The sequence below is a fragment of the Conger conger genome, chromosome 8, assembly GCF_963514075.1.
Source record: "Conger conger chromosome 8, fConCon1.1, whole genome shotgun sequence".
Lineage (NCBI taxonomy): Eukaryota > Metazoa > Chordata > Actinopteri > Anguilliformes > Congridae > Conger > Conger conger.
In genome coordinates, this window is record NC_083767.1 from 35,344,332 (window position 1) to 35,357,730 (window position 13,399).

Consider the following 13,399-nt stretch of genomic DNA (forward strand, 5'->3'; position numbering starts at 1 on the left):
CAGCGCTCTACAAATCAGCCAAATTATAACCATATTTATGTTGTAAATTAATGATTTCTGGTGGGATAGTTAGTTGCCCACAGCGGCATGCTGGTACATTATATTTGTAGTTGGATAAATTAAACTGGGAATAAATTATCGTGACACCGGACAAACAAACTGGGAGACGAATAGTTTGTTGCCCTTAACGGAATGCATCTAGCTGACTACATTTTATTTGTAGTGGGATCAATTAAACTGGCGGTAAATTATAGGGACGCCGGACAAACACACGAGGAGACAGAACCTAAGACTCTAATATAAAATACAATACAGAATGTATATTTGATTGAGTAAGATCAAACTTGTTTTTATGGTACTATATTGAGGAGCAGTATTCAGTTACCAAAGAAAAATAATTCAAGTCATGTCATGAATTAGCTAACTCTTCGTGACGTAATGATACCATAGACTGTATATAAGGATGATACAGCATAATGAGTGGCGTCATCTGGCTGATCTAACGAAAACGTTCATTTGGTTAAAATAATTAATAAATATTTATCTATATAGTACTGTATATGTCATATGGAATTTGTTAATCAATTAAATTTTAGTTTTAATAATCATTATTTTCATTCGCTGTTTACCCATCATGCACCACACCGGTATCTCAGCCACTTCCTCCGCTGTGCTGTTGCTGTGTCAGTTCCTTGTTTGGTTGCTTTTGCTTTGAACATTTATTGTAAATTGAACCATTGTGCTGTTCGATTGAAAAGAATGGCTTCTCATAATACATATAGGTTAAGTTGCTCAATTCCTGGGCATGAAATGGATGTAAGAGGACTTGCAGCCGCCTTTTTCCCCGAAGGAGCCTTTGTGTCTGTATCTAGGGACAGAACGGGTAGGGTCTGGGTACCCAATTCAAGGTAAATTGACAGGTGATGACTGTCGATCCTAACGTTACTTAAAAAATCAACCACATCTAGCTATCTGTTTCTTCGTTTAACCTGTCATATAAGTAGCTATAATCATGAGTGCCAAAAGTTTGTTTGTGCCAACGCCGGTTAAATACTTGGCTGTATTTAGCTAGCTAGCTAACTCCAACTAGAGAACTTATCGAAATTAACTTGGCTTACAACATCCCATTGGTTAACGTCAGCAATTGCGCTATGTTATTTGGTTAGTTAGTCTCTATTATTTTTATTTTTGAATATCGTGATTAGAGCAATGGCCGTTTGTACTTCCGTTATTAAGTTTGTTGAATAATAGCGAGCTAGGTCATGAACAATGACTAATATCCACGAGGACAAAATTGGCGATAGATGTACTTCTATGTAACTTGTAATAGCTAGTTCATTTTATGTTCTTAATTGCTTATAACACAATTGTCTCAATCGGTGTATGTTTGTGTGTTCAGTCCAAATAGGGGGTTTACAGAAATGCACTGCATGAACGGCCACACAAACTTCGTGTCCTGCGTGTGCATCATAGCTCCAAATGACACATACCCACGGGGACTTGTAGCCACGGGTGGAAACGACAACAACATCTGTGTTTTTTCACTGGACAGACCTGACCCACTCTTCATTCTGAAGGGACACAAAAACACAGGTAGCTACTGCAGCCCATCGCGCTGGTTACACTGTGTAGCATCAGTTCATGTCCTGCCTTTCCTGTACGCGTTATGCCTGGGCTGGCAGTGTGGTTTTGTGGTGTGTATTCTGAGCCTGTCACATAAGATTCTGGGGGGTTTGATGCTCTGGTTATGACGAACTTAACCTGCAAGTTTGTCCAACAGTCGACCATTTTATTGAACAAACTTACGGTTAGCGATCTTTGCTTACCATGAAAAATGCACTTTTATATGTTCCTTTGGCTAAAAGCTTCTACCAAATTACTAAATTGTAATATATGGATGGTGAGCTCATTGAAAGGTTAGCGCCTCATAGCGTTCATACGGGTACTTCTGAAGTTGCTCACCTGACTTGTCACTTGTCTACAGTCTGTAGTCTCTCTTCTGGGAAATTTGGGACTCTACTGAGCGGCTCATGGGACACTACAGCGAAGGTTTGGCTCAGTGATAAGTGCATGATGACTCTACAGGTATGTATCTGCTCTTTTGTATAATATATTGCTATTATAAACACATTTCCTCGGTCAGATTTTCCTGTTTGCATAAACGCTGTTGTGTGAATTGGCCTTAACTCAAGTGATTTTTTCCCTCCGAACCACAGGGGCATACAGCTGCTGTTTGGGCGGTGGTCATCCTGCCAGAACAAGGCCTCATGCTGTCTGGTTCAGCCGATAAATCCATCAAGCTGTGGAAAGCAGGACGTTGCGAGAGGACTTTCACTGGTGAGTGCGTTGGTCCATGGTAACCCGACATGGTTTATTTCAAAACTGGCCACTAGGTGTCAGGTTTGCTCAACGCTTGGGTTAAATGGGCGAGAAAGTGACATTTCAGAATGTAAGAATCATGTGAGGGGAAAAAGCAAAGCAAAAACATTCATAATTTAATTTGATTCACCAGAGGGCAAAACAGAGGTCCCTATAAAAATAATTATAATAATGTTTTAGGTTTTTTAGAAAGTTGCAGGACCAAAGTACTTAAATAAATAAAGTGAAAAAAGGCACATGTTTCAGTCTATGGTACTTTCCTGAGTACACAGTTAAATAAACTGATTACAAATTCATTACAAAATAAAGTGGTGAGTAGATGGGATCATTTAGGCCTACTTATTTTTTGAGAGCTTTTGAAATGATATCTGATCTCCAGCAACAAACTATTATTTATTGTGGGAGATGGCTTAATTGTATGGGTAACAGTTAGCCTATGTTTGTTGAATTAAACTATTATTTTTAGTATATTGATGAGTTGCAAATTGTTGTATTTGGAGCATCTTTGAAAGAGACCTTCAAAGGTGTGTGTGCAGATGCCAGCGACATGCGAAGGAGAATAAACTGGAACATGACACCACTGTATTTTGAATACATTTTTGTATTGGTGGCATTAATTAATCCCACCAATATTCATTAACGTGCTACACCCCTGCTGTCTGCGTGTCTCTTAATGAGTGTGTTGGCCACCACACTTATCTATAAATTAATGAATGAATTAATTAATAAATTAATAATTATAAATTGATGACATGAAATGGCGATCAGAAGTCTATTGTAAATGCTAAACGCCTCAGCTTCCAGTGAGGGTTACATCCCTGCGAACATCCTCCATTTGTGTGCCTATCAATGTCAAAATCAAACCTATGCCATTGGACTCTCCCAAGAGACACCAATGCTCTGCTAAGCTTCTCTCAGAGACTGGGAACTGATGTGTCATTTCAGCCCCTGAAGTCTCATACGTGATCGACAGATTTCTGAGTGCACAAAATATCTTTAAAATGTATTAATTGATCTACGATATCTATATCTTACACTTAACGTTAGGTAAGTGATCTATAACGGTTTTCTTTACGAAGCACGTTATTGTCTGCTGTCGGGTTCCGGGATCTGCCTTCCTTTTTAGGAAGTCGGTGTCCACTGTTAGCCTGTGTGGGAAATTGTGAAATTGACCTTTTGTTGTAAATGGTGCCCGGTAGGCTATATTCTGATTGATATCAATGTTAATTAAGATCACATTACCCAAAGTCAGAAAACTGTTCAAGAATGTGTCAGAATAGCCCATTGTAAAGTTAGCTAGCCATTAAGCGATGAAATTGATTATGATATAGGATAGTAGGCCGACTAACGAACTTTAGGGATTGTGTAATAATATGGTTTACTTTATTCTAAAGTTACAACTATTTTACTGTTGAGGGTAGTTTGCTAACCGGGTAAACACTGATAGAACTTAATGTGTTAACATTAACATTAGCTAGCTAATATGTGAACTGGCCAAAATACAACAAATTCAAAGCTGATTGTGATTATGTGACTAAATTACATCGCGTTCGCAGAGAAAATGACGTGCTGTCAGCGCTGAGAGCATCAGTAGGCGCTGGGAGCCGCGGTGGCACAACAGGCTGAGATGCAGCGGACTTGCGGTTGCAGTTCGTTACAGTTGCACACCGAGGACTGCGGTTCGATTAGATTGTGGGCGGTGTATCGAACACTAACTGTAATTGGATTAGATGGGGTAGAATTGGCTACCAAATTGGGAGAAAAAGGGAAAAATCTGGAAAAAAAGAAGTTTAATTGACACATGAAGCTAGCACGTGTGACAATGCAGTTGAATTATTAGGCTACTGATTTTATAATTACGATACCATTGTATATATTTAAGGAATTATGTTTTATAGAGTAGCCGGCTAGCTACACGTGAGCCATTTAGCCGGCAGTCGGCGCTTGGGGAACACTGGGCCTGTTGAAAAGTTGTAGCAAAATTACTCTTTTGTACTGATAAAAAGACAGCATATTGAAAAAGGTAAAAGTTAGCTTACATGATAGCTTTCTAAAATTTCTAAAATGTGTAGACTTGACAGCTCCTTATCAAACTTGTAGTTAAGGACTTGTGAAATCAGAACAGTCATTTACTTGTATTAAAGAGTTACAGTCTAACAAGCATTCTAACTATGAGAATGTGTATAAAGGAGGCAAATACTTGTTTGGATATATACATTTTCCTGAGGAGGAGAATCTGTCTGACACGCCATTGCATTCACAGGTCACGAGGACTGCGTCAGGGGCCTGGCGGTAATCAACGACACCGAGTTCTTCTCCTGCAGCAATGACGCTAGCATCAGGCGGTGGCTTGTGAGTGGGGAGTGCACGCAGGTATACAACGGCCACACCAACTACATCTACAGCCTGGCTCTGTGTCCTAATGGCCAAGGTATGGATCATTATCAGGGTGCTTTTTATTTCAAAACATTGCACTCACTTATCGAGAGTGACTTATGAAAATGTGCATGAGTGTATAGAGGTAAAAGGTGTAAGAGCAAAGGGCACCAATACTCTTACAGGAACAGTGTAACAAGGAATGTCACCAATCTTGTTCTCTCCCATTGTAAGATTGCTTGTGAATTTTTGAGAATAGTGAAATCTCTGAGTGCCTGTGTTCAACATTTCCCTTTGTGCTTTAGTCCCTCATACACAAGTGTATCTGGGAGACAAGGTGATTCAATTCAATTACATTTTATTTGTGTAGCCCTTTTTACGATGCAAGATTGTCACAAAGCAGCTTTACAAAGAGCCCACACATGAGACCCCCTCAGAACAAGCCTAGGGAACGGCAAACTCCCTGACTAACAGGAAGAAACCTTGAGTAGAACCAAGCTCAGAGGGGGAGCCTGTCCGCTTTGGGCCAGCAATGGGCAAACAGTGAGTGAGGTGTCACGACTGTGACTGTTTTCGTGGCGATACAGATTTCATCAGCACGGGAGAGGACCGGACCCTGCGGATATGGAAGGGAGGGGAGTGCGCCCAGACCATTCGCCTTCCTGCCCAATCGGTGTGGTGCTGCTGTGTGCTGCCCAATGGGGATATAGTCGTCGGGGCGAGGTATGCCCCACCTCATTTGAACCCTTTCTAAGATTTAAATAAAGTTAAAGCTTTTTCAAACGGTGCCGTACAAGACTGGAGACTGCGCCCTGGAAAATCATGGTGCTCAAATTGTGTCTGCGTGTGTTTACAATGCGAGCGTACAATGTGTGCAGGCGTGTGTTCTTGTGTGTGTGCGTGCGTTCATACGTGTGTATGTGTGTGTGTGCTTGCATGTATGTATGTGAGCGTGTGTTTATATACATATACATATATACGTGTCTGTGTATGTGTGTGTGCGCGCATGTATGTTTGTGTGCGTGTACAAGCACAGCTCTTCTGTTGTCCAGTGATGGGATAATAAGGGTGTTCACTGAGGCAGACGAGCGTGTGGCAAGCTCTGTGTGTTTGTGTCTCTCTTGTGTGTGTGTGTGTGTGTGTGTGTGTGTGTGTGTGTGTGTGTGTGTGTGTCTAAACAGCGCTCCTCTGTGTTGTGCAGTGATGGGATAATCATGGTGTTCACCGAGGCAGACGAGCGTTTGTCCTGCTCTGTGTGTTTGTGTCTCTCTGTGTGTGTGTGTGTGTGTGTGTGTGTGTGTGTGTGTGTGTGTGTGTGTGAGTGTGTGTCTAAACAGCGCTCCTCTGTGTTGTGCAGTGATGGGATAATCATGGTGTTCACCGAGGCAGACGAGCGTTTGTCCTGCTCTGTGTGTTTGTGTCTCTCTTTGTGTGTGTGTGTGTGTGTGTGTGTGTGTGTGTGTGAGAGTGTGTGTCTAAACAGCGCTCCTCTGTGTTGTGCAGTGATGGGATAATCAGGGTGTTCACCGAGGCAGACGAGCGTTTGTCCTGCTCTGTGTGTTTGTGTCTCTCTTTTGTGTGTGTGTGTGTGTGTGTGTGAGTGTGTGTCTAAACAGCGCTCCTCTGTGTTGTGCAGTGATGGGATAATCATGGTGTTCACCGAGGCAGACGAGCGTTTGTCCTGCTCTGTGTGTTTGTGTCTCTCTGTGTGTGTGTGTGTGTGTGTGTGTGAGTGTGTGTCTAAACAGCGCTCCTCTGTGTTGTGCAGTGATGGGATAATCAGGGTGTTCACCGAGGCAGACGAGCGTGTGGCCAGTGCTGAGGATCTGCAGGCCTTTGAGGAGGAGCTCTCTAAAGCCACCATCGACCCCAAGACCGGGGACCTGGGCGACATCAAGGTGGAGGACCTCCCGGGAAGGGAACACCTGGACGAGCCAGGTACTGTTCCACCCCCACCCTCCCATGTCCACTGTGTACCTCCTAATCCAGACAGGTAATGTCCCCTGGCCCCAACTCTCCCATGTCCACTGTGTAACTCCTAATCCAGACAGGTAATGTCCCCTGGCCCCAACCCTCCCATGTCCACTGTGTACCTCCTAATTCAGACAGGTAATGTCCCCTGGCCCCAACCCTCCCATGTCCACTGTGTACCTCCTAATCCAGACAGGTAATGTCCCCTGGCCCCAACCCTCCCATGTCCACTGTGTACCTCCTAATCCAGACGGGTAATGTCCCCTGGCCCCAACCCTCCCATCCCCTCTGTAACACCTAAACCAGACAGGTAGAGTCCCACTGGACCATTCAACTGTGTTCTACCTGTTGAGAGTTTGTTTAAGGACACTGGTGCGACAGTACTGCATACTGGTGCTTTCATAGTGTTTATAAAGTGAGCAGTGTGGGGCTTTAGTAGTGTTTATAAAGTGAGCAGTGTGGGGCATTAATAGTGTTTATAAAGTGAGCCGTGTGGGGCTTCAGTAGTGTTTATAAAGTGAGCCGTGTGGGGCTTCAGTAGTGTTTATAAAGTGAGCAGTGTGGGGCTTCAGTAGTGTTTATAAAGTGAGCAGTGTGGGGCTTCAGTAGTGTTTATAAAGTGAGCCGTGTGGGGCTTCAGTAGTCTTTATAAAGTGAGCAGTGTGGGGCATTAATAGTGTTTATAAAGTGAGCCGTGTGGGGCTTCAGTAGTGTTTATAAAGTGAGCCGTGTGGGGCTTCAGTAGTGTTTATAAAGTGAGCAGTGTGGGGCTTCAGTAGTGTTTATAAAGTGAGCAGTGTGGGGCTCTAGTATTGTTTATAAAGTGAGCAGTGTGGGGCTTCAGTAGTGTTTATAAAGTGAGCCGTGTGGGGCTTCAGTAGTGTTTATAAAGTGAGCAGTGTGGGGCTTCAGTAGTGTTTATAAAGTGAGCAGTGTGGGGCTTCAGTAGTGTTTATAAAGTGAGCAGTGTGGGGCTTCAGTAGTGTTTATAAAGTGAGCAGTGTGGGGCTTCAGTAGTGTTTATAAAGTGAGCCGTGTGGGGCTTCAGTAGTGTTTATAAAGTGAGCAGTGTGGGGCTTCAGTAGTGTTTATAAAGTGAGCAGTGTGGGGCTTCAGTAGTGTTTATAAAGTGAGCCGTGTGGGGCTTCAGTAGTGTTTATAAAGTGAGCCGTGTGGGGCATTAATAGTGTTTATAAAGTGAGCAGTGTGGGGCTTCAGTAGTGTTTATAAAGTGAGCAGTGTGGGGCTTCAGTAGTGTTTATAAAGTGAGCCGTGTGGGGCATTAATAGTGTTTATAAAGTGAGCCGTGTGGGGCTTCAGTAGTGTTTATAAAGTGAGCCGTGTGGGGCTTCAGTAGTGTTTATAAAGTGAGCCGTGTGGGGCTTCAGTAGTGTTTATAAAGTGAGCCGTGTGGGGCATTAATAGTGTTTATAAAGTGAGCAGTGTGGGGCTTCAGTAGTGTTTATAAAGTGAGCAGTGTGGGGCTTCAGTATTGTTTATGAAGTGAGCCGTGTGGGGCTTCAGTAGTGTTTATAAAGTGAGCCGTGTGGGGCTTCAGTAGTGTTTATAAAGTGAGCAGTGTGGGGCTCTAGTATTGTTTATAAAGTGAGCAGTGTGGGGCTCTAGTATTGTTTATAAAGTGAGCAGTGTGGGGCTCTAGTATTGTTTATAAAGTGAGCAGGCGGGGGCTCTGGTGCGATTGACGCGGGGGTATTTGCGTGGGCACAGGGACGCGGGACGGGCAGACACGGCTGATCAAAGAAGGGCAGAAGGTGGAGGCCTACCAGTGGAGCGTGAGCGAGGGGCGCTGGATGAAGATTGGGGACGTGGTGGGGGGGTCGTCCCAGGCCTCCTCCAGCAAGACCACGTATGAGGGAAAGGTGAGGAACGTGACCAGGACAGCACCAAACACGCCATGCCCCACAAGCAGCGCGTGCCTATACCACACAACAGCACACGCGCCTCCATTTGCATTACTTCATTACACGTACAATTACAGTGGGGAGTCCACCTGTGAAAATGCTTCAGTTTTGTGTTCTTTTCTAATTTAATATTGACTTTTTAATTACAAAATACGTCATCAGGATAATAATTTGAGTGAAAAGTTGAATCTTTGCGAAATTTACATGGATTTCAGAATTTCTTAGGGTCGGTATGTCCCCCTTTTGTTTTAATGGCAGCGTGCTCTCGAGCTGGCATGCAGAAATTTGTGCAAAACCCGATGATCAATGTTGTTCCAGCATTATTTGACAATATTCCAAAGAGTATTTTGTGATGTTACCGAATGCTTAGCTTTTGTCAGTCCTCAAGTGTCCCCATAAATATTCAATGGGGTTGAGGTGCAACACTCTTATTTGGTCTTCAAGTAGTTCTTGCAAAGCTTTGAAGTAACTTTAATTTGTTTAACATTTTTCAAAACCCTAAAACCTTTATTTTCATGATTACATGACAAAATTAAAGACCTATGGCTTGGATGTATGTTCCATTCTCAGCATAGGCAGAAAGGGTTGTTCCTCATTATGTGTGTGTTTGTGTGTTTCTGTTTGTGTGTGTGTGTGTGTGTGTGTGTGTGTGTGTGCGCGCGTGTGCGCGCTCACAGGAATACGACTTTGTCTTCACCATCGACATGAACGAGGGGGGACCCTCCATGAAGCTGCCTTACAACGTGACGGACGACCCCTGGCTGGTCGCGCACAACTTCCTGCAGAAGAACGACCTGAGCCCCATGTTCCTGGACCAGGTGGCCAACTTCATCATCGAGAACACCAAAGGCCACACCCTGGGCCCGGCCCCGCCCAGTGCAGCCGACCCCTTCACTGGTAGGAGGAGTGCGTCCTCACAATGATGATGTCATCGTGTGTTCATTACTGCATACAGCAACATGATTGAATGGTTCAGTCATAACAATGTACTTGATGTAATGTAATGTCATTGAATTGACATTAAGGAAATGGATGCATTTGATTTAATGTAATTACATTTGCATGAGAAAAAACATTTAAATAGCATTTAAATTTAATAGAAAAGAGGAATGTGCTGGTAGGTTAAGAGAAACAATTGGGCTTCTTGTGAACAATACCCACTGCATTCTCTGTGGGAAACATGCACACTAAATACATTGGCAGAGGCTCTTATCCAGAGCGACGTACAGTTGATTAGACTAAGCAGGAGACAATCCTCCCTTGGCGCAATGCAGGGTTAAAGGTCTTGCTCAAGGGCCCAACGGCTGCGCAGATCTTATTGTGGCTACACCGGGATTCGAACCGCTGACCTTGCGGGTCCAAATACTCAGTATGTTTAAATAATACAGGAGCCTTTGCCTGGTTTATATGCCAGCAGTCTGCCCTGTATTAGCACCTGCAGAGGGAGAGTGCTGAGGGCTGCTTTGTGTGCTGTGCTCCTGTCCTAAAGCTGTCCCCTCTCCCCAGGGTCAGGGCGCTATATTCCTGGCTCCTCTGACGGTAGAACAGGTTTTGGTGCCGATCCGTTTACAGGTATGTCTTATTATTATTTCTTTTTTAACACTACATTACATAGTCTATATATGACATCATACCGGATGTCATACTGTGTTAAACCACTTAAGACATAAAAGCAAGCCTGTTCGATATATATATATATATATATATATATATATATATATATATGTGTGTTTGTGTGTTTGTGTGTTTGTGTGTGTGTGTGTGTGTGTGTGTGTTTGTGTGTGTCTGTGTGTGTGTGTTTCCCAGGCTCTGGGCGCTATATTCCCGGATCAGACCCGACTCCCACGGGCCCCACAGGAGTAGCAGACCCTTTCACAGGTGAGACCCCCCACCCCCCAATTGCTGCTTAGAAACCAGGAGAAACACAGAGCGAGGCGTTTATACACAGACCCCTCTCTTTCGTCTCTCTCCCCCAGGTGGAAGCGCCTACTCCTCTGCTGCCTCTCGTCCGACCCCCACCAACATCTACTTCCCAAAAACAGACGCCGTCACCTTCGAGCAGGCCAACGCCACACAGATATTTGGTAAAAAGCCTTTGCCATACGCTGGTCTTCCAAGGGCAATCTGAACCCATTCCTGTTCTGCAGTGACACAAACTATAAACACAAGTCACCTGTGGAAACTCGGATAGGAAATCTACAGTGCCATGTGCAGCTAGCAAGAGTTCGCGATATATTAACAGTTTGTGCATGGATTGAGAGTTAGCTTAATGCTACTTGTTGTGTGCACATAGTGTTAGCTTAATGCTAAGGCCAGTTTGTGCATGGATTGAGAGTTAGCTTGATGCTACTGGTTGTGTGCACATAGTGTTAGCTTAATGCTAAGGCCAGTTTGTGCCTGGATTCAGTGTTAGCTGAATGCTAAAGCCGGTTTGTGCATGGATTCAAGTTGCAAGACTTATGCCCGTTGATTGCTATCTGTGACAATGTCACCCTCTCGCCCTGGGCAGCCAAGCTTAAGGAGCTGAACGGTGGGGCGCCGGAGGATAAGAAGCTTCCGGAAGACATTATGGCGAAGCTGGAGAAGCTCCTTATGAACGTCTGCGACCTCAAGTCCTCAGAGACGCCCACCCAGGAGGAGATTGGAGTCCTGTGGAAGACCTCCCACTGGCCTGAAGGTCAGGGCAGTTCCCAATGTCAACCCAGCCTGACCGTTTATTTACTTTATTATCCCTGCTGGTGTTTAGCTTTTATTTACTTATTACATTATACCTGCTGATATTTAGCTTTAAGCCGTATATAAAGAGCCATCTCCCTATTTATTCAGGTACACTCTCAGTTTGTCCTAGTTACTGACAGACCTGGGTCAAAAATGTAACTGTTTTGGATTCAAAAACTGTGCTCGATTGATCTTGCCTGATGCAATTGAGCCAACCAAGAAGACCAGAAGGCGGGGGCTGCCCCTTTTTGATAGTACTTTACAGGTTCCCGTACATCAGATTAGCTCAGTAAAGGATAGGAAAGTATTTGAATCCAAAACAATTACGCAACTGACCCTGGTCTGGTTTTTGGTCGCCTCTAGCAACAAACCCGTCAGTAGACTACGTCTGTAACAATGTCACAGATGTACGCTGACCCTAGAATAGGCCAGTCGCCACAGGCAAACGTTGCAGCTGGCCGCTCACTCTCCTCCGGTGTGGTGTTCCAGATATAGTCTTCCCCGTGCTGGACATCCTGCGGCTGGCGGTGCGCCACCCGGTGGTCAACGCGAGCCTGTGCGGAGAGACGGAGGGCGTCCAGTTCTGCAACCACCTGCTGAGCCTGCTGGGCCCGCAGGGCCGGCCGGCCAATCAGATGCTGGCTCTCCGGACTCTGTGCAACTGCTTCTCGGGCCCGTCGGGGCGGAGCTTGCTGATGACGCAGAGGGAGGCGGTGATGTCGCGGGTCACCGAGCTGAAGGGCGTGTGCAACAAGAACATCCACATCGCCCTGGCGACGCTGGTGCTCAACTACGCCGGCGGGCTGCACGGCCAGGCTGACCTTGAGGGGAAGGCCCAGTGCCTGTCCATGGCCAGCTCAGTCCTGGAGGGGGCGCTAGACAAGGAGGCGGTGTTCCGCCTGCTGGTGGCCCTGGGGACCACTGTCTCCGGGGACCCTACCGCCAAGGACCTGGCCCAGTCGCTGGGGGTCAAGTCCCAGATCGCCAGGTACACGTCTGTGTCAGAGCCCGCCAAGGTGGGGGAGTGCTGTAGGCTAGTGCTGAACGAACTGCAGTGATTCATCCAACCCCCATCCCTGACCCTCCAAACACACACCTTCTATTTGTATATTTATCTGAATAAACTGACGGTTGTCGACGACTGTTTCACGCATGTGCTGCAATAAAACCGAACAACGAAAACTGAAGCATTATCCCAGCCGGGTCCTGTTTTCCTTCTCTCGCCCCTTCAATCTGCAGTAAAATTGCGGGTTATTTTAGGTATTATTTATTGGCTTTGGCCTCCTCTGCATTTGCTCAGAATGTTGTTTTTAGGCTGTAACTACAGCGGTTATCTCCAGTTTAGATCGTTAGGGAGTTGTGTTTTTGGCTGGACTCTTGAGGTTTTAGGAGTGTTGATAAGGCAGGTCCTGACAAACACCATACTCCGCACATGCAACCAGACCTGGGTCAAATACGTAATTGTTTTGGATTCAAATACCGTTCAACGCTTTCCTGAGCCTGTCTGCTTCATTGGAACCTATGAATTACTCTCTTCGTTGGCTCGATTGCACAAGGCAAGATTTTATAAAAAAAAAATTTTTTTGATATTTTTTCGGCCTTTTTCAGACATGCAGTTAGGCTGATTGGAGAGTCTAAATTGCCCATAGGTATGAGTGTGTGAGTGAATGGTGTGTGTGCCCTGCGATGGACTGGCGACCTGTCCAGGGTGTATTCCTGCCTTTCGCCCAATGTCTGCTGGAATAGGCTCCAGCCCCCCGGCGACCCTGTGCAGGATAAGCGGGTTCAGATAATGGATGGATGTTTATTTACCTCCATTTAATTTAGCTTTATTGTATTTCAGTTCTTTTATGAATTAGGAAGTAAATTTAAAGTGATTGAGTTTAATTATTCTTAATTATTTCTATTTACAGTGGCTATGGTAGGCAGTCTGAATAGCCCAGGGTCTATATGCTGAGTGGTTTCCTCTAATAGCATTTACTGATTTCATTCATCAGAGTTGTGCTGTTTTGCATCCTGCACCTTGCTTAAAA

General features: G+C 45.0%; 1 protein-coding gene across 1 annotated transcript; it reads left to right on the plus strand.

Annotated features, from left to right (window-relative positions):
- Nucleotides 1-642: 642 nt before the first annotated feature.
- plaa (phospholipase A2-activating protein) lies at nucleotides 643-12,553 on the plus strand. The gene is made up of 14 exons (XM_061253269.1): nucleotides 643-908; nucleotides 1,400-1,593; nucleotides 1,985-2,085; nucleotides 2,217-2,337; nucleotides 4,643-4,810; nucleotides 5,343-5,478; nucleotides 6,524-6,693; nucleotides 8,455-8,606; nucleotides 9,326-9,545; nucleotides 10,155-10,220; nucleotides 10,455-10,526; nucleotides 10,625-10,732; nucleotides 11,158-11,325; nucleotides 11,856-12,553. The coding sequence occupies exons 1-14, from the start codon at nucleotides 760-762 to the stop codon at nucleotides 12,422-12,424; spliced, it is 2,394 nt and encodes a 797-aa protein (XP_061109253.1). The 5' UTR covers nucleotides 643-759; the 3' UTR covers nucleotides 12,425-12,553.
- Nucleotides 12,554-13,399: the final 846 nt, after the last annotated feature.